This window comes from Entelurus aequoreus, linkage group LG02, assembly GCF_033978785.1.
Source record: "Entelurus aequoreus isolate RoL-2023_Sb linkage group LG02, RoL_Eaeq_v1.1, whole genome shotgun sequence".
Lineage (NCBI taxonomy): Eukaryota > Metazoa > Chordata > Actinopteri > Syngnathiformes > Syngnathidae > Entelurus > Entelurus aequoreus.
In genome coordinates, this window is record NC_084732.1 from 28,940,355 (window position 1) to 28,967,932 (window position 27,578).

Consider the following 27,578-nt stretch of genomic DNA (forward strand, 5'->3'; position numbering starts at 1 on the left):
ACATTGGCAATTTAATGTAAGGCAAACACACATTGTATAAACAGTTTACAGAGATTTCCAAAGCACTATCAAAATGTATTATTATATAGATACAATAATTATATCAATCAAATAACCTTTGCCTACCATATGAAGGAACAAGTGTCAAGCTAAATATAATTAAGTGCTCTCTATATTTCAAGTACTCGGTCACCACCGAGGCAGAGTAGGCAATGTTTGTTTTCTATGCAGAATCTGCTATACACAGCTGTGAAAAATCACCTAATTTTAATATATATTGATTGATAATCAGCCCTTGTTTGTTAAGTTTATAGTAAAATGTAAAAACAGAAAAACATGGCTTTGGGTCAGCGTTGTTCTGTTTCTACAGGGCAGTCAGTTCTGGCATCTGTAAAGAGAAAGCAAACATTCTATAATGAAAATGAGACAAACATCAAATCAATCAATGCCACAAGCCCTCCTGGGTAAACTGCAACAGCATAAACACATTGGTAGCTGCAGGAAGGATGAAGAGGATGAGAGGGGGAACAAAACTAACTGTTGAGATAAATTAATTAGATGCTTAATTGGTTTGAGGCACCAGAGTTAGTTTTTTTGGGACGCCTAGTGGTCAGTCAACTTGTAACATGTGATCCACACTTAAATGTTTGCAAGGTTTGTCAAAAGAAGCTTAAAAAGTGGTTAAAAAAAGCTGTGAGCAAAACAAATGCAATAGAACTGTTGTTGAAGGGATGCAGCATGCACACCTGGTAACAAAGGTTCCCTTGAAGAGTCCAAAACCTGATGAAGACAAAGCCAAGGTAATAATTTTAGCTTTTCTCTCAGGCTTATACACACGCACACATTTCACAAATGTAATTTAAGTTAAACGAACAGTCCATGCACTTTGTAAGAGCTGCAGGTGCTTTTGTGCAACTAGTTTTTTCTCAAAGGCTACCGACTTGCACAACAAGGAAGTCACTGCACAAACTGTAAATCACAAACTGTAAATTATGCAAGCACTGTCGTAGCAAATCCAAATTCAAATGTGTTTTAAAGGGATTTGTGTAAAAAAACAACATTTACAGAGCAGGTAAATCTTGCTCTGCAGAAAGTCAGCACAGACGCTAAAGACGTTACACATGTAGAGTGGATTTGTACTATATTATGCGCAGAGTGGCCTATCTGCAAATTTTATTGTGTTACACCTGAGCAACCTCTTAAAAAGCCATGTGTTGATTTATTACTATTACATATTAACACATGTATTTATTGGGCATGGGACAAGGGCAAGATAATCAAAGGTGGGTGAAAATCGACCACAAACAAATGGACAATTATATACATTCCAATGTACTGTATTTCCTCACAAAGTGGCTAAGGATGTTTATTTGAATAGGCATATATTACAAAAACATTCATTATTTATATTATTGAACTATATGTAATTATTATAAATAATTTGTTTAAAGCAAGTGTGTCAAACTTGTTTTCATTGAGGGCCACATGGTAATTCGGGCTGTCATCTGAGGGCCGTTTATTACAGTGAACAACATATAAATACAAATGTATAACAGGTTGCCTCATATTATTACACAATTGCCTATGCATTTGATTTTTACGGTCAAAAACTGGCAGCTCAGCCGCCAGAATTTAACCATACAATTAACCGTGGATTTTACAGCATTTACTGTGAGTGGGAAACTGGTACCAGTGTTTTTGTACACAGGAAATCTGGCGACTGCGCTGTCAATGTTTCATCGTAAAATATATGGTTGTTTTTAAACGGTACCACCATTTTTTTAAGGTAAATTTCTGGCAACTGAGCTGCCAGTTATTTACCGTAAAATCTATTATGATTTTTGTAAACACACACAAATTTTTTTTGTACAAAAACAATATAAAAACTGTTATTAGATCATATTAAAGTGTATGCAGTTCTATGCAGTGCATGTGTTTTTATTCTGTCAAAACAGAAATAAACAAATTAAGGAAAAAATATATAAAAGTACTTTATTGATGCCTATTATTTCCAAGCTTATTACGAAAAAAACATAAATCTCAAACACATCGGCAGGCTGTACACTAGGTAAAATTAACATGGAGACGCTAAGTTCCTGGACCATAATGTACACTGACAACTGAAAACACCACAGAGCGAGCACAGGTGTGACTGGAAAGCTCCAGGTAACTTAAGATTTAATACTCAGCTGGACACTTAGTTGCTTTAGTAATTTAATATACCTTACGTGCCTCAGCAGAGGCTGCTTTTTTGGTTAGCAACAGGGCTTATGCGCTAATCATATCTATGAGCTGACACTTTTTAAATAATAACACTGCATCCATTCAAGCGGAGGCCACTAGTTGAGGAAATACGTATGTTGCTAGTTAATGTCAGTGTGAACCCTAAAGAGCTATCAGCACCACTTTTGCTTACCTCATAGCAAGTTCCAGCCCAGAAGTGCCTGATTTCGCCCCTGCATCCAGCCACAGCGGCGGACGTTATTAACGTGAAGGGCACCAGGTAGAGCAGAGCGGGCTGGGCCATGTCCGACAGCAGCATCACGGCAATCGTTGTTATCATTCCCAGTAGATAGGCTGCAAAGAAAATGGACAGGCAGATAAAATGAGGTCGATATTGTACAGTGAGCTGCAGTACAGGATCATGTTACATGACACTGCAGAGTGAAAGCTCAATGATTTTGAGATACCTATCCAGGAGCTGAGGAAGTAGACCTTCTTTTTGCTGTTGATCCAAACATCAAACCTGCTGCAATAAGCCACCAAGAGACCTATTAGACCATAATGAGTAGCAAAATGCGTTAAGTATTCACTGCATGTTTTGTAAAATAGCGTGGCTGTAATTATAAGCAGGCATTGAAGTGGGCACATTCACCTGGCACAATTAAATCTCCAAAACCCAGAATGGCAAACTGCATCTGACACACGTTCTGAGCCCAAGCTGAGAACCGTGGGACACGCATGGCGATAGGAATCTAAAAATAGATCAGATTTGGTAATTAGTAATCATACACATTAAATACAGCATCTGCAGTTAGACTTAGACAAACTTTATTGATCCACAAGGGAAATGGTTCAACATAGTAGCTCAGTTACAAAGGATGGAAAGAGTAAGGATGGAAAGGATAATGCAAGTATAAACTAAAAATGTACCATAGTAATAATATAAAATATAACACATATGTAATATATACAGTGGGGCAAAAAAGTATTTAGTCAGCCACCCATTGATTGTCAATGGGTGGCTGACTAAATACTTTTTTGCACCACTGCATATATATTAATGTAATATATATTATTTTTGTATCTAACATATACAATATATTGCACTGCGAACACATTCATGACTTTTTGTATAAGAAGCTATTAGCCAATCTACACTTCACAATGGTACAATGTAATTTCTCTATTATGCCACCATACTGTAAACTAGTAAACTAGAGATCGACCGATATGTTTATTAGTAGTACAGAAGGCCGATAACCGATACTTGGAGCCGATGTTCATTTGCGGTAAAAGTTCTTTAAACATTAATAGTGTACGTCAGCAAACAGCTGGTCAAGGCAAGGCGCTGACTTTCTTTTTTTTCATTATTTTTTAGGAAATGCCGGACCAGTAGCGACAATCTTTTATGCAGTTCTGATGTTGTAGTTAATTTAGCACTAAAAACATAAGGACATTTTACAAAAACTTTTATTACGTGTGTCTCAAGGCTGCGGGGTCAGAAGAGCATCAACATTTGCATTTGAAAAAATGGGAAATCTCCTGGGAAAATTGGTGAAAATATGGGATTTGGGATAGCAGTTTATGGATTTAATACATTGCAAGGTTTTCTAGTGAGTGAATCCTGAAATATTGCAAAAAATTAAATAAAGAATTCTGGGCTCCTTCATGTAATTTATAATTGAGACATTTTTCAAGCTGGCTGACATTTCTTCCTGGGTGTTACACAAAGTACTGGAATGTGTGAGCTGCTCTTTACTTATATAATAAGTCACCTATTTGTCATCCATATTTAATTGAATCACAGAAAATGAAACTCTGTGCGCTCCTTTAATGAGCACACAGATCTATATATATATATATATATATATATATATATATATATTATATCTGCTGGTGTAGTTCTGTTGTAGTTGTAAACATTTTTTTTTTAAAAAGGCAGATACCGATATACTTCAAAATGACAAAAATTGGCTCCGATAATCGGCCTGGGCCAATCAGTGGATCTCTACTGTACACATTAATTTTCAATACAGTGGTACCGCTTATGTTGACAACCTGTCTAATACGGCCAACTCTTGTTTGTTTTTTAAGATTTAAACTGAAGTTATTCTTTATTGGGTCTAAATTGTACAATGTTTTGATACATTAAAGCAAAAGGGACTACGCACAGTCATACATAACACACATCAGATTCAAAATAAAAGTTCCACATTGGTGACATACAAGGACATACAAGGAAAACAATGTCAATAAGCTCGTATTATTATTGTTCATTTTCTTTATGACTCTAGCAAAAGTCGCAAGTAAAAGTGCAAGCAATGGCTATTTTTGGTTACAATTACCGTTACGTCGACAACTGTGGATGGACAGCAATAAGCCAGAAGGGCGTTGACTTAAATTGGTTCCACTGTATTATCAGCACCAACCACCTGACATTCAAGTGAGGGAAGTGTGTGTCAATATGGAACTAATTTCATCTCGGAGCAGCAAAAGGCAAGTTTCAACTCCAAGCGCTTCCCTTCACACCCAGTCGGCCATATTAGAGTAGAGTAGAATGAATGGGAAGAGAAAACATAGCAAGTCTTACTTTCTCAGTGGTAGTCTGGGGCTCGGCTGGAACGTTCACCATGTTACCTTGTGTCTGTGACAGAGCCCACCAAAGCCCAGCGCACAGTTAGTCAGGAGCAAGCAGGACAGACAAGCCAGAATGTTATTAGAGCCACATTCTGGCAGGTAAGCCCAGCACAATGATGAGGAGCTTATGGCTGGAGATGTTGAGCAGGTAGTTTCTTCAACAATAACCCCATCTGAGTGAAGTCTAAAACACAAGCTACACTCCTTATGTTTCTACAGAACCTCCTGGTCTCTGCTACAACAACTATAAATCCTCAAATAAATCAATTGGATTATTTCCATTGAAGGTCCTATTGCCCCGTTTTTTTTAAAGGTAACCTATGATGATGTTCCTCTTTTCTGACTTATAAATGTTGTTATAATGTTGAATACTTGTGTTAAACAATGTCAAAGCGCAAAATCATAAGGGTCATGCATTTGAGCAAGTGAGCCTGCAGGCAGTTTTGGATGCCTCTAGTATGCCTGTCACACAGTGACGTCACAAATTGTTAATGTGGGCATTTTAGTATATGCTCTCTGCCAGCACCCTTTTCTCTGATTGGCTCTCTTTAGCCCATATTATCTCATGCCCTCCAATCTCATTCCTTCCCGCCTGGTCTGAGTCTATAAATGAACACTTTCTTGTTTATTTGAGCACAACAATTTGCACGGGACTGTTTTGTCAACAAGTTGGATTAACCGCTAAACCTTATATGAGACACGTCATCATCGAGGACAAGAGCATATAGATACTTATAAAACTAGATATATTTGGCATTAGTTCCAATGGATTTCTATTTCTATTTCTAATATGTATTCATCTTTTGTGCAATGTTTCATACAGGCTTTTTGGGTGCAATTGTCCATACGTAAACACATCTGTTAATGCCAACTACTTGCGCAAAAGGACTATGTGCAATAATACCAAAACTTAAATAGGCCAAGGGGGATGTGTAGTTTGTTCCTTCAGCATACTTAATATATGCAGCGATTTAGCACACTTACACGTTAGCATGTTAGTACTTCTCCATCTGCCTTATGATATTTAACTACTAAGGTGACTTTATTCTTGGTCTTTCCTGAGCTGAGCTCATGCAGCAATTTACTCTTTTCTATGAGTCTCCATTTGATTTTATTTGTATTATTATATCTGTGTATTGTATTGTACTGTGCATGTCTGATGTTAGTGTTGTCTAACTTAACTTTTGATGGGCCTTGTTGTATACATCAACCTGCCGGTGACTGCAGATGGAAATTAGCCTTTGGATATGATCTGGCACATTTACATTATATATGTTCATTAATGTGCATTGTTGGATATAACAAATGGTGACTTCCGATCAGGAGTTTTATTATACGTCTACGAACAAGCTTATTGGTCTGTGTAGTGGGCCAGGTGAAAGTTAAATTGTAAAAATAAGGTCATTTATAAATTATTTAATGTTTCTGTGCTGCCCTGGTGTTGAGCACAAGAGAAAGCTTTAAGTGAATTTATCAGTGTCCTGTCTTTTTTGTGTAAAGGAAGTCAGTATAACGTTAGTTTACATTTCGTGAGCTAACTTATTATTTTTAAGCTATATTTGGCTTACTCTATACAGTAAATACACATGGATAAAGTATTACTATCATCTAACCGTGGAATGCGCACAATAACAGCAATGTTCAACACGTAGTGAAATAAAGTATGAAGTTATTTTTTGACCGTGTGTAAAAGATAAATAGTTTGTCTTCAATATATATGTATATTTAACATTGTGCAGGGTCAGAAGTGGAGATGTTAATTTGTACCTGAAAGGACAGCCTCCCAAACTGTTTTGCGGGCATGCTCAAAAAAGGTTTAAAAATGTGAGCAAATTTTACACCAAAGCATATCCAATACATATAATGCAAGCCGGTGATTCTCACACTGTAATACCACTAGTGCAGTGGTTCTTAACCTTGTTGGAGGTACCGAACCCCACCAGTTTCATATGCGCATTCACCGAACCCTTCTTTAGTGAAAAATAAAATGTTTTTTTTCAAATTCAAGACAAAGTTATATGTTTTTGGTAACACTTTAGTATGGGGAACATATTCTAAGTAACAAAGACTTAATTTAGAGTTATTTGGTTAGGGTTAGTGTTAGAGGATTAGGGTCAGGGTTAGAGGGTTAGGGTTATAATGAGGCCATGCCGAATAAGGCATTAATAAGTACTTAATAATGACTAGTTAAGAGCCAATATGTTACTAATTTGCATGCTAATAAGCAACTAATTAATGGTGAATATGTTCCCCATACTAAAGTGTTACCATGTTTTTATACTGGTGCACAAAATGAACCGTGCATGAACATCACCTTGTTCAAAGAACAAAACCAACACAGTGCATAAACTCACAACAAATTACACACCTGCAAATCAGTCTGACTTCTGCTGTTGCCTGCCATATCCTTAATACGCCGATAGGGAGAAGTTTTTATTCACATGATGGGTCGGGTGTGTCTTGACCTCCGCCGAACCCCTGAGCCAGACTCACCGAACCCCTAGGGTTCGATCGAACCCAGGTTAAGAACCACTGCACTAGTGGTACGCGGGTTCCATTTCATGATACGCCAAAGAATCACTTAAATATTGTACGTGCAATTAATTTTATATGAGTCATTATTGAAGTTGTGTTTTATTTTTTCTACATTCAAACAGTGTTTCTGTTCAAACTGTGGGTAATGTTACAGCGGCCAAAAATATTAAATATACTTGTTAAAAAAAACTCTGCATTGTTTTTTAGGAATACTTAGGCCTATTATGCTACTTTGTTGTCATGTTGGTATTATGGTGGTACATGGGGTGTTTTCGAAGGTGGTACCTTATGAAAAACATTTGAAAACCACTGATCCAGACCAAAGTGTAGAATCACTGTAGGTCCCTTTTGAATAATAACATTGGAATAAAAGGTAATCAGTAAAATTATATCCGACATTTCCTCATACACGTAGTGGAAGGGCATCTACTCAACTGCTGAAAGCACTCGGCATTTATTTGGAGTAGGACTTGTGCATTTTTAAATCTTCATATAATTTTAAGCTGTTTTCTTCCACAAATAAAAAATTGGGATGAAAAATGTTCTAATAGATTGGAATATACTGTAAAATGTGATTTTTAAAAAATAAACACTACTTAGTTCATTTTACAATCCCTAATTATTTTCAGAAGGATTCTTTATGCAAATTCCTTTTTAAACACCTGCTCTGGAGATGTGTGTTATCGTGATGATCCACAGTTGAGATGATTTCAGCCATATAGTGGCACCAAGTGTGTAGCAGAGTTTGGCTTTCATTAGATTTGGTATTTGATGGAATAAAGTACAATGAAGTTTTAAAAAAAAAGATATTTTATTCATAATCTCATATAATTGAAAAGGATTGACTGCATTTCACAAAGTTATCTAAAAAACAAATCATGACTATAAAAAAAGGAAAAAAAAGAAAGCAAAGAGGCTTACCCTCTCTCCTGATGCGTCTGGACCCAAAACCACCTGCATCATTAGGCTAACGCCATTCTGTGGAAAAACAAAGCAGTGCAGATGTGTTACGTGGGCTTTGCAAACTTTGCATGATGGAAATGATTAGGAGTGTCCCGTTCCCATATTGATATTGCTCCGATATCAGTATCATTATTAGTATCGGATGATATTGGCTTGTATCTAAAATCTCTTGATATAAGCTCCGATACCAGCAGTCCTGCAGCGTGTTCACTTGTGCAAAGTTGGAGAGCCAGTAAATAGCTGAATGTTCTCCAATAAGGCAAACATGGTTGGTCTTTTATTGTATTTTAAAAAGGTAAACATAGTATGCTCCTCTATAGGCCAGGTGTCGCCAACCTGTCGATTGCGATCGACCAGTCGATCTTTGGGACCCTACTGCTCGATCACGAAAATATTAGAAACATTTTTTTATTAATGTGAAATCAGTGACACCCCCTCATACAGGCATATCGTTAGATCTCTAATTGAGATACTCCCAGAAATGATAACATGATTTTGTAACAATTTTCCAAACCTTTAGGGATATTTAGAGTGTCATACCTTGGTGAAGAATGGAGTGATGAAAACAAAGAAGATGTCATATATGAGCAGGAGGCTCAGGAGAATCACACAAATCTGTGACAAAAAAGATCATTCAGGAACAAGGAAGACAAATGCCTCAAGATATGCCATTACCCCTCCTTGAGATAAATAAGGCAGCAGTCGTAAGGACGGTACCTTGAAATTGGGCAATGGGAAGTTCTTAATGAAGTGGAGACAAAAAACAATGCTCAGGAGATTGTGCAACATCCAGATCCACCTACAAAAAAACACCACTTTATTACCTGATCATACTTTAGGTATCTTGCAAAACTCTTTCTGCACTCAGTGCAAATGCAATGAAATACTTCAAACCCAAATAGCCAATGATGTGCCTTAACAGTACCTGTCTTCATTCCTGTAAACGACCCAGACCACTGAGATGCTTATGCACACAGCTGCCAACAGGATCCCCCTCACTGACAAGTTTGTATTCCGGATAGTGAAGCTAAAAAAGTAAACAAGCAAAAATGCTTTCAGGAGCTTAAATGTAACTCTGAAAGACTTAGTGTAAATGTAAGCAATACTTCTCTTTTGTGTTAAAAATACAACATTTAAAACAAGTTTTTACCTCCCAGAGGGGCAGCCCAGTTTTTCCAGCACCGCATCACAACAACTAAAGAGTGCAGATGCAGACGCAAAGCTGAACATGGCGATGAAGAAGTAAACTGAAAACAGAAATAAAACATTTGAAAACTGGGAATACATGTTTTCTTTTAGGATGTTTTCACCTACCTAGAATATTGTAGAAGTAATACATGAGGACCAGTACTGAACACATCAGGGCGACAAAGATCAAAACTTTGAGAGGAGAGGTGAGGAAACTGTCTTCGCTGTCTGCTTTGTCTTCCGCACTTATTTGTCCTGGACCTGAGTTTGGACTATCTCTACTACAAAAACCTGAATTTAGATGTTCCCTGTTGCAAACAAAAAGATATGACATCCATATTTTAGTACTTATGTTCAACCTGCATCTTCAAGTCCCAAAAGCCCCACAAAGTAGTGCAACTTGGGGAGTTCCAGACACATTTTCTGGACAATTGGCCTTAAACGTTTAACAAAACTTGATAGTTCAAACTATAAAACCTGTGTGTCATCATCACATCTCATGAGACTTCAACTCAGTGAGTGTTCTCCACTTTCTTTGGTATTTTTTGTAGTGTCTCCAAACAAATGTTACTTTTGTGTGAGTGCCAGAACAATGTAGGCGAAACAAATATGAATTACATACACGGATTAGAAACGCACTCAGAGCACAGACCTTCACCAGGCCCTATCTCCCAATAGTAAAGAATCCAGACAGTGAGCTGGATAACCCCTAAAACATAATCACGTATTTTTCGTCTCATTTCAGATAGTTTCTTAAAGTTACATCAAAATCTGCGCATGAATGCGTTTGTTCTTGAGTGGAATTTAATAAACTGAGTGAAACCTCTTGTCACTCATCCCCTCGTTGTCTCTGTGGGGGGAGGGGTTGCTGCTAGCATACCCCCGAGTAATGTAACGATAGGAAAAGTTAATGTCACGGTTATTGTGGACATAAATATTCGGATCAACCCCAATATCTAATCACTGGTTCCTGAGCCCATTTCTGACCTTTTCTGAAAGTTTCATCAAAGTCCACTCATTACTTTTGATTTATGTTGCTAACTAACAGACAGACCGAAAATGATAATTTCCTGGCGAAGGTTATTAACCTTGCCAAGCAGATGCTCATGTAGTATCGTACACTACACAATACTAAGGTTGCACTGTCGTACCGCTAACACCTTTCCGTTCCTGTTTTATTTTACGGCGTGGCGAAGTTGGTAGAGTGGCTGTGCCAGCAATCGGAGTGTTGCTGGTTACTGGGGTTCAATTCCCACCTTCTACCTTCCTAGTCACGTCCGTTGTGTCCTTGGGCAAGACACTTCACCCTTTGCCTCTGATGGCTGCTGGTTAGCGCCTTGCATGGCAGCTCCTGCCATCAGTGTGTGAATGTGTGTGTGAATGGGTAAATGTGGAAATACTGTCAAAGCGCTTTGAGTACCTTGAAGGTAGAAAAGCGCTATACAAGTACAACCCATATGTCTATCATGCTTCCTGAAAGATTGTGTACCGGTAGTTTTACTTAGTGGTCAAGCCTACTTTATATCCTACTATTGTATAACTACTAATGGTGACAGTTTTGACTCCGGAGCAGATTAAATTACTCACCATTATTTCCTATAGGAAATTTGCTGGAAGTCAAAAAGGATTGTGGACCACTGTGTGTTAATTTTAGGGCTGCAGCTAGAGATAATTTTAAATAATCAAGTAATCTACTGATTATAGGGATGCGACGATTTGTCATTTGTCTGCACACCACCGCTCTCATGTGTGCTCTATTGCAGTGGCCGTGCAGAAACTTTGTGTATATTAAAGTTCCTGTCCGGTCTAAATTTTATACATTTTTATGAGTTACACTCCTCAAACGATTAATCGAAGCAACACAATATCAATTAAAGCTTTTTTCTCTTCAAATTAATCGTTGCTGCCCTAGTTATTTTATCATATTTAATCATGTTATAGCACAGGTTTTCAGAGGGTGGCACAGTGACCCTGCTCTCAGAGAATATAATAGAGTTGGGGCCTCCCATACTTCCCAAGAAATAGTTTTCTGTAGAGTGTATTTCTGCTCACCCATGACGGTTTACTGTATGAACTAAAAATCTATTGATTTTGTCTTTAATCATAACTGAAATCACCTCTTTGAGCTGCTGTCCTCTGGAAAAAGTATTGAGCAGTGAAAGTGACAACGAGGAGAAAGAAGGACAGTTTCTTCCCAATACCCGTATGTCCTCAACAGACACAAGCACACCCATAAAGTCTCCAAATAATTGCGCCTTATTCACTTTTGTTGCCTGTCGTGTATTTTGTGTGTATAAGCGGTGCATGATGCCAACAGAGAGTTGGATAACTGTGTTGTAATGTACATGTATGTTTTACAGTGACAGTAAAGCTATCTAATCTAATCTATTTTAGCGGGTTTTTCTTTCAACAGAGAGTTGGATAACTGTGTTGTAATGTACATGTATGTTTTACAGTGACAGTAAAGCTATCTAATCTAATCTATTTTAGCGGGTTTTTCTTTCTTCTCAAACTGTTGCACCCGCGATATCAGAGTGTCTGACCTTTCACATGCTCCGCTCCAGTAGCCGCCCAGGGCTACCGTGATGACGGAAATCAGTAGCATGACGAAAATGCTAGAGTCAAGCTTGGAGGGTTTAGGAGCGTATAATCTCGCTTGCATCCCGTCGTCGAAAACCTGATAAAATAAAATGTAAGAAAAGAAGAAAAACATTAAACTTTCATTCTGTTCGAGGCCTCCTTCAGTTTACCGTAAGTACAAAAAGTAACAATGTGGAGGAAGGCATTTTCGTCCAGAAGCTTTTTTTTCTTAAATTATTCCCCCTTGGCATATTCTGAAAATTATATACATTAATTACTAATGTATATATCTTGTACAGCCCTTACCTTTGGGCTGGTACCGAGGGCGACTGTGTTGACCAGTTTGACGCGTGTAAATGATAGAATGTCCAGTACTGTAGAACTGTGTTTGGATATGACAATCCGTTTATTCCAGCTATCTAAATTAAATCAAATGTAAGTTATATAACATAAAGTATGCTGACCTTGAATGGCACATTATCACAGCATTGTCACGGCACGATACAACACGATACCACATGACACGTCACGACACAAACACGACCACGGTCGAAAACTGTTTGTCCTCCAATCGCCCTGCCCATGCTCACACCTGAACCCAATTTAAAGAGGCTACCATAGTAACCGCACCATAGCAACAGTCACCTCCCTGTCAACCCTTCCTGGTTCCTAACAGGAAGTGGGCGGAGCAATCTGCCGAAAAGGAAATTAAACATGCTGAACCCAACAATCAATTGGAGAAAATAAAAATAAAAACAATATAAACAAATAAGGAATTTTGGCTCCAATACTCCGGCCCCCAATTCAGAAGGGCAGGATGCCATGAACAATTCAAAATAAATAACAATGGAGCCATAAATATAAACAAATAATAACCATCTTTGAGTTAGAGTTTTTTCAGTTTTGATTTTAGCAGAACACACCAATGCTTTTTTATCTGGATAAGTCTCCATGACTCTTCCAAGTAACCAAGAGCCACGTGGAGCGGCGTTGTCTGCGATCAGTACAAAATGTCATTTGGGATGAGACTTCTTCTCTGTTTGCTCCACCTCTGCCGCTCCTGTAGCAAAGGTAAATACTCTCTTAACCAGCGTTTCCAGCATAGGTCAGAGATGTATTGGACTTGTCTTCTTTTTTAGTGCAGCTTTAATGCGCATAATTTCCTGATCCACTTTGTCACTTTGTGATTTCCTCGTTTGACTCATCTCCAATAGAGTCATTTTCAGGATCCAGGCGACTGACCTCTCAGGGTCCTCCGCTGCGATCCAATACTCCAACATATCAGCTGGCCATTCTTCCTCTGTTTCTTCAGAAACATTTCCTGATCCACTTCAACTCCTCTTGAGGCTTTGTCTGCAGGAATTTGAGTGGTATTAATGTACCGCCATTGTGTGACATCAGAAATCTTGCATCTTTGCCTCCTTTTCCGACCAAGTATGCGTTGCCTAGCAGCGTACTTTTTGTTGGGCAGAGACACATCATCTTTTTTAAAGGGAAGTTCCAAAGTGTTGTGTCCATTTTGAAGCTTGCACGGTTTAGTCATGACCTTCATGAACTTCATGTCATCTCTAGAAATGTCGTGTAAATCATGGTTGTATTGATTTTGCAGCAGCTCCTCTTGCTTCGTTATGGAGGTCCTGTTAACAGTAGTAGTGGAGCAGCCAATCTTACTCCTCTTCTTACTGTAATCAGGAAGGCCATTGATGACCCACCCCAATAGGGTCTTAACGGCATATGGTCCATTTCCATGACTGTTGACCACTTCCCAGGGTTCAAGCAGTTTAGACGCATTGGTCCCAATCACTAGCTCTACATCGGCTTGAATGTGAGGAAGAGTGATACCATCCAAGTATGGCCATTTAGCCAACTCCTCTTTATTGATGAGGTTGTTTGTAGTTATGGGCATCCTTTTTTGGGTGTAGACCTTGTGAAGGTCGTAGAACTGTTGCCCAGTAAGGCTTGAAATCTTTAAGTCTGTCAGCATGTAACTGGAAATTGATGTTTTTGGGCCCATGGTTAGGAGATTGATTTGAGTTATTCTTCCTTTCAAGTTGAGCTTGGTCATCAAATTTTCAGAACAAAATGTGCCTGTGCTGCCCGGATCCAAGAATGCATAGGTTTTTATGACTGGGTGTCCTTTGCTGGACTTTATCTGTACAGGCAGAATTGACAGAATTCCATTTCCAGCCCCCGTTTGTCCACATGTTTGCAGCGATATTTGTGCATTACTCACCCTTGCCTTATTTTGGTTTGGAATTATGTTGCTTGCTCTTTCCTTCTGACCAATATGAAGCAGACTTGGATGATTTTGCTTGCATATCTTGCAGGTCAAGCGCTTATCACAATCCCTGCTAAGATGTCCAACATGAAGACACCCAAAACAGCTTCCTTTCTGTCTTATGAAAGTTATCTTCTCTCTGTGGGTCTTCTCCTCCAACTGAGGACACTGGTCAAGAGCATGATTTTTAGAGCAGCAAACACAGGCATTTGTGGTATGAGCAGGTGCACTTTGCTTTGGAGCAGGTTTGAATCTGGTTTTATTTTCCGCATCAGGGGTTTCGATTTTAATGGTTGTGGCAAAACTGCTACCTTGGAATTTAGGTTTACCTTGTGATTTCATTCCTTTTACAGGGTTACTTCCTGTACTTTGTGGTGCATTCTGGATGTCTCCAAAGACTGGGTCAGAGACAATTTTCACCTGTCGCTCAATAAATGCTACAATGTCTGAGAACTGAGGTCTGCGATGGTGGTTTTCTAATATGTTGCATGCAGAGACTCTCCAGCTTTCTCGCAGTCTGTACGGCAGCTTGGAGATCACAGTTTTCATGTGAGCTGACATATTAAGTTCTTGCATATACTGCACGTTTTCCATGGCAGTGCAACATTCTCGAAGGTACAGTGAGTAGGCTTGCAGAGCTCGTACATCTTCGGACTTCACCACAGGCCAGTTGAACACTTTCTCCATGTAAGCTGCTGTTATCTGGTATTGGTCACCAAAGTGTTTTTCCAATAAAAACTTTGCCATCTCATAGCCTCTTTCTGGGGCCATGTGTTGACAGCTACGTACCAGTTCTTTAGGTTGACCCCTAGTGTACATTTCCAGATAGTACAAACAGTCTCCTTTGTTGCTTGTGTTTTTCTCAACACATTGCACAAATGCTCTGACAAAGGTTCTGTACAGTAATGGATCACCGTCAAAATAGGGAATCTCCCTTGGTGGGAGTAGATGAGAAGTTTGTAACGACATTTGCAATCTCATTTTGCCTGTGCAATAAATCAATTACAGTAGGGGTGCCATTGGTTGGAGGGGAAATGTTAGTTTGCTGTACAGGGGGGTCCATGTGGGTTGTAGGGCTGTGGTCCTGCACTGTATTCCAAGAGACCTGCTGCTGTTTTGGTAAAGACGGTGGTGGTTGCAGTTGTACCTGTATGGGTTTAGGGTGTGAAAGCATGGACTGTTGCTCTTGCCAAAAGGTGGGTGGTTGAATGGGAAGTGGTGTCCTATATTGTAGTTGCCATGCTGTTATTTGTTGTTGCTCAGATGGATGGTGAATAGACTGTGGTGGAGGTGGTGGTGAAGCTTGGCTTGACTGCTGCTGTGTGAGGGGTTGATAGTCCTTAGCCTGGGGGTTGAGAGTGACTGGTGCTTTAGCCTGGGGGTTGAGAGTGACTGGTGGTTCCTTAGTTCTCTGTAAGTAGGAGCTCATGCCATCAGATGCTGTATGGGAGGAAGCATGAAGGCTGGGAGCTTTTAAAACTGCTAATTTCGCATCAGCAGCTGCCAATTGAGCATCCAGATCCATCATTTCCTTTTTCTTTCTGATTCTTTCCCTCTCCTCTTCTAATTTCCTTTTTATCCTTTCCTCCTCCTCTTCCAATGCATGTTTTTCCTTTAGAGCTGCAGAGCGGACAGCGAGGGCAGCCCTTTCGGCCTCTGCCTGTCTGCGAGCTGAGGAGGTGCTTGACCGACTAGAACCAGAGTGTGTGTGACTCCCATGTGATTGGAGTAGGACTGTCATTTGGATTAATTTCGTTTTCCAAATCCTCAATATTTTCCAGGGTTGGTGTTCTCATCCAGGTGTTAACATGCTCAATAAATTCATGTACATTGATCAATTTGGCTTTGTACCATATGTCGGTTTTGATTTGGTCCTCTGTAGGTAGAATTGGTAGGAGGGATTGGTGTGCACTTGCAGCTTCCTTTACAACATTGATATATTTGGTGAAAGACGATTGCACTTCCATTTTGTCCTCTCCATTTTCCATCCTCTCCATGATACGTTTCTGCATGTTGCTTGCCTTGTATAATTTGGATCTTCTCTCCTTCTGAAGTGTTTCAAATCTCATCAGTAGAGCTTTTGGTGTCATTTTCACTGTGCGTTTTTTTACAACAGATGTTTGATTTGTGTCCACTTGATTTTCCATGTCTGCAGGCTGTGACTGATTTTCAGTCATTTCTGACAATTCAGCCTGTGAAGGTTCCCTTTGACCTTTAATTGTGTCACCAATTGAATGCGTTACATTTAACTCCTCCCTTAACGCATGATCATGCATTTCCAAAGCATCATGTTTGCCTTTTCCAGGATCCATGATTATACACAACCCACAAATTCAAAATCAAATCAAATATATGGAAACCTTGTTAATGTCAGTCAAAACACCAAAAATCAAAACCCGCAATTATTAATTTGCATTTGTTCAAATCAAACCTCACCCACGAACGGGCTTGCACAAGGAATCATAAAACACCACCTTGTAATTTAAATGTACCCATGAACGGGTTGCAATCATGCACAAAACATCATAGAAAATACCCACTAATGGGTTAAACAACAATGAAAATTAACCACCAAAGCATTGGATTTTTTGTTTCTGTCTTTGTGTGCACACTATTATATGGCCATATATTAACCCGTGTAGCGCGCTACATACCTTTACTTTGTTCTTGTCTTCAAAAGAGTTTCTTCGAAAAGAGTTCAATAACTTCAAACAGCGTTGCGTGTCCCAGCGCTGCTCAGCGGTCACTCCAAACGGCGAGGGCTGCAGCTGCCGTGGCTGTTGTTCGACCAGCGCGGCGTCCTCCGTCTCGATCAGCGCGGCGTCCTCCGTCTGCCTGTCGCTGCGTTGCTCCTGGCCCCAAACGACGATCCCGTCCACTGTCTGGCTCTTCTCCTGGTCCAAAGGAGGCGAAACAGCCCGGCCTGTGGCTAAACACCGTCTCAGCGTGCGCTCCAGGTGCACACACTGCGCGCTGCTTGCAGTCTATTTACTTCCTGTTCCTAATGAAGTGTCCACTGTTTGTCTTACTGACATTCAAACTTAGTTCTTTTCCAAAACGAATGAAGACTAAAGTTTTGTATAGTGGACAGTATCTCCGCCTGTCACGCGGAAGACCAGGGTTCGATTCCCTGACGGGGAGCCATGGCCAGCTGATATGTTGGAGTATTGGATCGCAGCGGAGGACCCTGAGAGGTCAGTCGCCTGGATCCTGAAAATGACTCTATTGGAGATGAGTCAAACGAGGAAATCACCAAGTGACAAAGTGCATCAGGAAATGATGCGCATTAAAGCTGCACTAAAAAAGAAGACAAGTCCAATACATCTCTGACCTATGCTGGAAACGCTGGTTAAGAGAGTATTTACCTTTGCTACAGGAGCGGCAGAGGTGGAGCAAACAGAGAAGAAGTCTCATCCCAAATGACATTTTGTACTGATCGCAGACAACGCCGCTCCACGTGGCTCTTGGTTACTTGGAAGAGTCATGGAGACTTATCCAGATAAAAAAGCATTGGTGTGTTCTGCTAAAATCAAAACTGAAAAAAACTCTAACTCAAAGATGGTTATTATTTGTTTATATTTATGGCTCCATTGTTATTTATTTTGAATTGTTCATGGCATCCTGCCCTTCTCAATTGGGGGCCGGAGTGTTGGAGCCAAAATTCCTTATTTGTTTATATTGTTTTTATTTTTATTTTCTCTAATTGATTGTTGGGTTCAGCATGTTTAATTTCCTTTTCGGCAGATTGCTCCGCCCACTTCCTGTTAGGAACCAGGAAGGGTTGACAGGGAGGTGACTGTTGCTATGGTGCGGTTACTATGGTAGCCTCTTTAAATTGGGTTCAGGTGTGAGCATGGGCAGGGCGATTGGAGGACAAACAGTTTTCGACTTAATGTACAGCCCTTACCTTTGGGCTGGTACCGAGGGCGACTGTGTTGACCAGTTTGACGCGTGTAAATGATAGAATGTCCAGTACTGTAGAACTGTGTTTGGATATGACAATCCGTTTATTCCAGCTATATAAATTAAATCAAATGTAAGTTATACAACATAAAGTATGCTGACCTTGAATGGCACATTATCACAGCATTGTCACGGAACAAAACAACACGATACCACATGACACGTCACGACACAAACACGACCACGACCACGGTCGAAAACTGTTTGTCCTCCAATCGCCCTGCCCATGCTCACACCTGAACCCAATTTAAAGAGGCTACCATAGTAACCGCACCATAGCAACAGTCACCTCCCTGTCAACCCTTCCTGGTTCCTAACAGGAAGTGGGCGGAGCAATCTGCCGAAAAGGAAATTAAACATGCTGAACCCAACAATCAATTAGAGAAAATACAAATAAAAACAACATAAACAAATAAGGAATTTTGGCTCCAACATATCTTTTATTAGATATTACACTAATAGATTTGCGCAATATATGATATAAATTATCTAAAAGTGTCCGACAGTAGAGCTTTAAATATAGTTATATCGTGATAATGCATGTTGCTGACACATTATAGCTGTGTCTCGCAAATGTGACAGTGACAAACGAATGAATGCAACCTCAACGCAATATAGCATTCTCAATAGTGGCTAACGTTCCTTCACAGTGCAAAGGCTAGGTCAGTCAGCAATCCTCACCTCCATAGCAGAAAATGAAGTATGCAGTTTTTTTTGCAAGTATCATCACTGGAGGACAAGACATAGTTCAACTAGCTTCACTACTCATTGTAGGATACAATAAACCATGCTAACTGTAAGCTTGAGCTTGTGAATGTCAACAAAATGTGGGTGGATCTATATAAATATTGACAGTATCGAATGTAGTGTCAATACTTAAGTGGTTAGATCAATATTTTGTTAACATAAAAAAAAATTTGTTTTGGTTATTGTTTACAAACTCAGGAACGTGGCAGAAATGAAATTATTTAAATCAGAGTCAAAAGTGGAAATTATTGTAAATATTTAATTTATATTGTTACATCACTATTCTGTGATTTTCTCTGATTATAATTGTGATCAAAAATGTAATCATACAATAATATGGAAAATTTGAAGTGTCAGTATCACCACTGTAATGACCAAAACTGCCCCTCTAACTACTTGGCATTAGATGAGAGGTGGGGGAAATAATCGATTTTTAGATGCATCACAATTCGGACATGGAGGATTATAAAATCGATTCGTAAACGTCAATTATCAATAATCAATTTATTTATTGTAAAGAAAGTGATGCAGACAGTTCTAAAATTTAGCTGACTGCAGCGAGCCACCTCACCATGAGATCCGACCAGCTACTTTATTATCGGGCACTTATGTTCCAGTTTTGCACACATTTCCATTTAATAAATGTGGGAATTAATTTAACGGTTTATTTTTACAAATGCACTGTTTTTATAGTTGCACAAATAACCGCTTATTTAGTACAAAGAAATGTAAAATTGTATTATTATAAATAAATTAAAGGTGCATTATTTATTTTTTCAATCAAATCCTAGATCCTGAGTCATAATCATAATCGAATCGTGAGGTGCCAAAAGATTCCCACCCCTACATTGCATCAATACTCAAACTTTTATATCACCCAGAACTAATGTAAAGTATCCAAAAAACTGAAAAATATGTGCATATTTGTTACCGCATATGTCAGCAGCCAAATTAAGAGCCTTTGTAACCCATTTTGAAATTGTTCCATTATCATTTACATACCAAATAACATATTGTGATGTATATCCTAATATCAAGAGGCCGCAGTATATATCGCAATATAGATTTTCCGCCATATTGCTTATCCTTAATAACTATTTGCTTCTCCACATAAAAAACACAAGCTAAGATGTCAATGTAATCTTCAAATGTCTTACACATTAGCATCTTTAATGTGCAAAATGTATTTAAGTCCTTCATCCTTGCATTTTTGTGTATCTTGGTGGAAAGGTTATACATCTGTGTTATAGGGGAACTGCAATTTTTATTTTGCCTATCATTCACAATCATTATGAAAGATGCATTCTAAATATTAAACGTAAATAAAAGTCTGCTATGGGATATGCCAATGGGAGCTTCACTATTCCGCCCATAAAATCCAATAAATACCCATCCAAAAAGCGCCAACAATACTCCATTTACATTTCCTGACTTGAATATTAACCAAGTATTAGTGATATTGTTATTATAAGCGCTAATGCAGACAAACTATTTAAAGCGGCGCCGTGATCATTTCCGTGTGTGCATAGGTTTACATCATCTTGTGGTCTGCTGTTTCCTCACTTCCTGGCACCCTGTAAGATTATTGTAGATCATAAATCATGTCTCTCACCTGAAAAGTAGATGGCTTAAGATATAATCTGACAAGTTGGGACACTGACAGCCATTTAGCACTTGGAACTGGCGAAAACGACACGAAAGGCTCTTGTTTCCCCCCGCCCACCCTGTTTCTTCACGAGGCTTATGAGACATTTTTCATCTAAATGGGAATATATGAACATCCTAGCAGTCAACATCCTAATGACAGCAGACCTTATACGGTAAGTGATGTTTTATTGAGTTTTTTGGCTCTCATAAAGTCTGCAGTGAGCAGAAATCAGTGATTCGAAAGAAAAAAAAAAAGCAAAAGTGATGCGTTTTTTAAATTAATGCACCACTTATGCTTAAAATGATCAAAGTACATTAAAAAAATGTTTATTATAAATGTGCTCGTTACTACATTACATATATACTTACATCATGTATATAAAACCCTAATCGAGGTCTTTGGATGTTTTTAGGGGCTCTGTAGGCAAAATTGAATAGCTCCCATAGGCTCCATTGTGAGAGGACTTTTGATCGAATGTATTTAATATTTAGAATGAGAAAATAAAATAACATCCGTTGTTATGTCTTTCATAATGATAGGCAACATTTAAAAAGAAAGTGCAGTTCCTCTATAAAAGGACAGTTGTTTACAATGGGAGAGGAGCTAAAAACAAAACAAAGTTAAGTGAAATCTGACCTGTTGTGCCTCCAGGAAGTCCCTGTACCTCATGAGCGTGACAGGAATTTGAACCTTTGCATATTCTGAGTCATCGGCCGATGGAACAACCTAAAAAGATGAGTGGATCAGAGCAGATTGACATTTAATACAACATTTAATACAGGTTTGGGGTGGGGGGGTGACTTCCTGTTTCATGCATGACAACCGTGATGTGCAATATTACGACCACGGTGATCTTATAAACAAACAGTATTATGTCCTACCAATGTGTTATTGCTGGCAATGAGCAACACTGCGGCACCAAGGTTTTGCGCCACCTGAGCCTTTTGACTGAACGCGCAGTCTCCCCTCATCACCACCAATGCTTTGCCCTCAACCACCTCAGGACTGACACCTGACGGGTCGCACAGAATAGTGGACGTCATATTAACGAGCGGATACTGCACCTGGACGAGAGAAGACAAAATGGTGACGGATTGCCAACGTAGACACCTATATCTAATGACAGCAAGACATAACTGCAGTGCAGTTCTACACACACGGTTAAACTAATGCTAGTATTCACCCTTGTGCGGGTGTACCTTGTTTTAGCCAGCAGGTTTTTTTCACCAGTTTTACACAAAAATAAATCAGGCAAATTTGCTGGTAAGAAAGCAAAACAAAAAAAGTGGTAGCTTACAGCATCATTTAGGGTTTGTGGCAGGGGCGTCCATGAGTTGTTGTAAACAATGCAGAATTCCTGTGTTATACTTCCATTTGAAATGTGCAGTACCCCCTCTTGACAGTTTATCTGTAGGGGAAATGCAAAATTACACCAAAAATAGCAAACCACGAGAGCATGAAGTATTAATCCATATAAATATAAAAGTGCTGTTAAATGTCCTTAAAGTTTACACACAATCTGACCCTATTGAGAAAAAGTGTCTGATTCCCAAAAACTGTTCTAAAAATATCACTTTCTTTTGATTTTATCTCAAACATGTCAGTCTCAGATAAAGAGATACTTTTTAAGTTGCAAGTCACCCTTGCACAAAACCGTGAAAGAAGTGAAATGTTGCTGCATCCTTTAAATGGGAAAATTGCAAGTTAATTAGCATTTAATCCAAACCACGAGAATACGATGCATTAAACCTTGTAAATAATGTATGAGTGCTCTTAAAAATGTCCTTCAAATTTACACACACATTTGACCCTGATGACAGTGTCCCACAAACTGATGTAAAACATCACATTAGTGTTTGTCAGTTTTAGATGAAGATACATGAGAAAGTGAGATTTTACAGCATGCTTTAAATGGGAAAGAAGTATTGCAATTTGGTGGGAAAATACACAAATTATAAGCCAGTGTTAAATTAAAAATCCCTAAAATGAGCATGTTTAAAGAGGACCCATTATACAAAACCAACTTTTCTTACCTATTGGTATTGGACGGCGTGGCGCAGTTGGGAGAGTGGCCGTGCCAGCAACCTGAGGGTTCCTGGTTCAATCCCCACCTTCTACCAACCTTGTCACGTCCGTTGTGTCCTTGAGCAAGACACTTCACCCTTGCTCCTGATGAGTCGTGGTTAGGGCTTTGCACGACAGCTGCCGCCATCAGTGTGTGAATGTGTTTGTGAGTGGGTGAATGTGGAAATAGTGTCAAAGCGCTTTGAGTACCTGGTAGAAAAGCGCTATACAAGTGTAACCCATTTACCATTTACCCATTTTTGTGTATTTGGGATCTGCCCAAGTCCCGAAAATTTGAAATCAAACCATGGAGGCATGGCGGAGATATTTATAAAATAATCTTGCTTTACTTCATAATTTTCTCCAAACGAGCTGTTTGACATTTTCAACATTATGTGACTTGTCTCCCAGTTGTGACATCGGCAGATAATCCATATATGGTAGAAATTTACCCGAAAAGCTTTGCGCTAATCCGACATTGGAGTCCTTGTAGTTCTTTATCTTTCTATATCCTCTTGTTGTGGGGCAGACTGGCTTGTGCATGCACATGCTGTTGCCATCTCCCCGTGACTGCGTGGGTTCCCTCCGGGTACTCCGGCTTCCTCCCACCTCCAAAGACATGCACCTGGGGATAGGTTGATTGGAAACTCTAAATTGGCCCTAGTGTGTGAATGTGAGTGTGAATGCTGTCTATCTGTGTTGGCCATGTGATGAGGTGGCGACTTGTCCAGGGTGTACTCCGCCTTCCGCATGAATGCAGCTGAGATAGGCTCCAGCGACCCCGAAAGGGACAAGCGGTAGAAAATGAATGGATGGATGGATATAGTTCTGACTTATATCTGTCAGATATGAAAGGCTGACGGGGAGAAGACGCAGTCCAAAGTGGAGCCAAGTAAAGAACACAGCACACAAAATGGGGTATCCTGAAGAGATGGTCAAAAAGCGGCTTTTAATGGGTTATGGGTTATATAGCGCTTTTCTACCTTCAAGGTACTCAAAGCGCTTTGACACTATTTCCACATTCACCCATTCACACACTGATGGCGGGAGCTGCCATGCAAGGTCCTTAGCACGAGCAGGAGCAAGGGTGAAGTGTCTTGCTCAAGGACACAACGGACGTGACTAGGTTGGTAGAAGGTGGGGATCGAACCAGGAACCCTCAGGTTGCTGGCACGACCACTCTCCCCAAATGCGCCATGTAGATGGTTTGTACCACCATTAAATGTTATGTAGACCAGTGTTTTTCAACCACTGTGCCGCGGCACACTAGTGTACCGTGAGATATTGCCTGGTGTGCTGTGGAAAATGATGCAACTTCACCTAACTGGTCCAAAAAATATTTTTTGCAAATCAATAATTATAATCTGCAAATAATGTGCCGTTGCTTAGTGTCTGTGCTGTGTAAAACTCGGCAGGGTAACCATGTAATACTCCATGTCAGTAGGTGGCAGCAGGTAGTTAATTGCTTTGTAAAAGTCGGAATGTGTCGGGTGAGACAAGGATGGTTTGTTGTGATCCCAATATGCAGACCACAGCGGGAGGCAGCGTGCATGTAAAAAGGTATGTAATGCTTAAACTAAAAATGAACAAAAGGGAAAGGGAAAAGGAAAGGAAAAGGCAATGGCTATGCAAAACGAAATTAAAACTGAACTGGCTACAAAGTAAACAGAAACAGAATGCTGGACGACAGCAAAAACTTACAGCGTCCACAAAGTACATCCATACATGCCATGACAATCAACAATGTCCACACAAAGAAAAATAGCAACAACATAAATAGCCTTGCTTGCTAACACAAAGCAGGTGCGCGGAATAGCGCTCAAAGAAAAACAGGAAAACACCAACAAAACAGGAAGGGCCACCAAAATAACAGCATAAGACAAGAACTAAAGCACTACACACAGGAAAACACCAACAAACTGAGAATAAGGCACAAGGCCTGGTGGAGTTTCATTTTTTAACGTTTCCTGCTGGTGGTGTGCCTCCAGATTTTTTACTGAAAAAAATGTGCCTTGCCTCAAAAAAGGTTGAAAAACACTGGTCTACACTGAGCCGGATAACCCCTTGTAGACCACAATGAAATGTTTTAAATGTTGAGAGAAAATCATAATATAAACCTACTAAGATAAGGATGACTCAAAAATCGCATGCTTATAAATTAGCCGTGTGTGTGTGTATGTAAGTACAGATAAGACACAGGGTGACATAACTGTTTATCTCTTTGAGCAAAGCTATTAACTTTTAAGGCATTCAATTTTTTTCCAGAGGAAAAATATTCCCTCTGCTTTGTCAATAAAACAAAAAAACGGCATGGCACAAAACGTTCCTAAGAATTGTTCAAACATCTGGATAAAAGTATTGTTTGTTTGGGTTTAACAAATAGTCACTGCCAATAAAGGCTTTAAAACAATGTCAAGATACAGTACAGTATTTATAAACATTTAACTGCACCACTAAAGGAATGCAGCAGTTGGTTCAGTTTCTGTTTACTGGAAAAACACTGGGTTGGAAAGCACCACAGAACATGTACTCAGGTTAGAGTAACTGATGTTTTTTTTTTGTGTATTTGTACTTTTAGGTCAAAACATTAATGTATTCATTTGACTTGCCAATTACTTATCTAACAGCAGGAGCTTTAATGTCTTTAGTTAATATTTCTTATGCATGCTACTTATTTATTTGGTTTCCTGTCACTATGTTACAATGAATTATCGGTAATACTAAAGGAGAATGAGGTAGGATCTTACCATATGAAGTATAGTGCAAGCGTAAACATGTTCTTTAAAGTATCGTGAACAAAAACAACATGATTCGGCACATTACTTTTACCACGAATGACGTCAGCGAAGTTTCCTCTTACTTTTTAGTACTTTGAACAATAAACATTAGCGTTGCATTAGTATCACGCTGCCCCTTAAGTGTGCTAACATGACATTGAATGTGTGTAATACCTAAATGTATAACAAAATAGCTGTTTTGTACACTAAAAAAGAGTGAATATATGCCCAGTCAAATCTGGCCTGTCGCTCGCTAACATAGCATCATTCTTTCTGTCTATTTACGTACCTGGGTCGTCAGGACGGCGATAAACACCCACACGACTAATAAGGCTGACCGTTCCATCTCAGAGACGTTCTGTTCAATGTTCACCGGGACGTGGAGTTACTTATTTCCCACTAAACATTTATAAGCGTCGTATCGTCATCATGCGAGCTGTTAGGCAGAGGCTATACTCGTCAAGCACTTCCTGTATTGCTTAGATTCCGTCACGTGACTTCTTCCCAAAAGCAGTGGTGGTCAGCCGAGAATGCTGTTGGATAACAGGAAGTGCGCGAACTTTATAAGTACAAAAAAGGCTTAAATATTCCTGCAGATACTAGTAAAAAAAATCTAACCATGTAATGTAATAGATTCCTATACTTTATCAAAAAATATTTGTCGAGTGATATCAAGGATTGTACGTCGGTCGCCTTTCCAGACTAATCGAAATACACGGCAAAACTGATGGAAACTTGGAATAGCATTGAGGTCTACAACTTATTTTTGTGTGGCTAAAATTGTTATCAAGACTCTACAGGCCGGACAAATATGCTTCGTTTTTGCTCGGGTACGGCGTTAAATAACACGGTTATTATTTAACTTCGCGTCCACAGCCATGTTTGCTGTTGCACACGCTGTTTACGACACTGCATGTTTTTCCGGTCTTTATCAAAATAAAAGTATAGATGTCAACATTGTGTACGTGCTGAAAGCTTCATTTGTGATAGCTGCCTTTGGTAAAAGATTAACTCTTTTATGTTTTGATAACAATTTTTTTTTTTAGACTCGCCGAGTTGGTGCTTTTCGAAACACTCGTAGCAAACATGTGTTCAAGAAATACAATAAAAAATAATACTTAAATGGGAAATAATAACGGTTAAAGAATATCAAACAAACCTTTAACAAAGTGATCGCCGCTGCTCCCTTTTCTCAACGTCGTTTCGTAAAATCTTCCAATTTTCCATCCATTTTGATTACCTCTCGAGGAACTCTGAAGAAACGTTTATCCTTTCTCGCGATTTGAACAATTCGTACAGACGAAAACCACACAATCATATGGCGTTTTTCCTCCGAGAAAGGCTAAATGTCGGCTAGTAGTATCCATCGTGAATAGATAGCTTGACCACCACGCATTGTTAATGGTCGGGACGTGACGTCAGTAAAATTCAAGCGATTGACACCTGTCACGTGACTCGTTTTTAGGAACAGTATGTACTACACGTTTCAGTATCGATTTGATACCAAGTAAACACAGGGCTAACGGATTTTTGGGGACATTTTTTTGTAATATTTTTGTCTTTATTAGTTGATCATGGTTACAATCAGAATAAAATGGGGCAAACAATACAATACTATCATATACAAAACAACAAACTGTAAACCAGGGGTCACCAACGCGGTGCCCGCGGGCACCAGGTCGCCCGTAAGGACCAGATGAGTCGCCCGCGGGCCTGTTCTAAAAAATAAAAATAAAAAAAAATACAAATTTTTTATTTTATTTTTTAAATTAAATCTACATAGAAAAAACACAAGATACACTTTCAATCAGTGCATCAACCCAAACAACCTCCCCCATGCACACTCATCCACACCCACTCACACAAAAGGGGTTATTTCTTTCTGCTACCAATATTCTGGTTCCCACAACATAGACAACACATCTGCAAGGGACACAGTCCCTGAAGCACACATGATTGTATAGGCTGCTGGTCC

At 39.4% G+C, this 27,578-nt stretch overlaps 1 protein-coding gene across 4 annotated transcripts; it reads right to left on the reverse strand.

The window, feature by feature from the left end:
* zgc:123258 (uncharacterized protein LOC641502 homolog) lies at nucleotides 1–26,948 on the reverse strand. 4 transcript variants are annotated; one of them, XM_062024585.1, is made up of 17 exons: nucleotides 26,763–26,948; nucleotides 22,060–22,170; nucleotides 21,644–21,826; nucleotides 21,399–21,488; nucleotides 12,090–12,223; nucleotides 9,673–9,854; nucleotides 9,509–9,605; nucleotides 9,284–9,385; nucleotides 9,076–9,157; nucleotides 8,899–8,973; nucleotides 8,317–8,373; nucleotides 4,814–4,867; nucleotides 2,876–2,975; nucleotides 2,691–2,771; nucleotides 2,417–2,577; nucleotides 747–780; nucleotides 1–388 (listed from the first exon to the last, which is right to left on the reverse strand). In XM_062024585.1, exons 3-17 carry the CDS (start codon nucleotides 21,803–21,805, stop codon nucleotides 348–350), a joined length of 1,452 nt encoding a protein of 483 aa, XP_061880569.1. In that variant the 5' UTR covers nucleotides 21,806–21,826; nucleotides 22,060–22,170; nucleotides 26,763–26,948; the 3' UTR covers nucleotides 1–347. The 4 variants fall into 4 exon arrangements, with proteins under 4 accessions (XP_061880569.1, XP_061880543.1, XP_061880551.1 ...); XM_062024559.1 differs by lacking the exon at nucleotides 26,763–26,948 and adding an exon at nucleotides 25,893–26,182; XM_062024567.1 differs by lacking the exons at nucleotides 747–780; nucleotides 26,763–26,948 and adding an exon at nucleotides 25,893–26,185.
* Nucleotides 26,949–27,578: the final 630 nt, after the last annotated feature.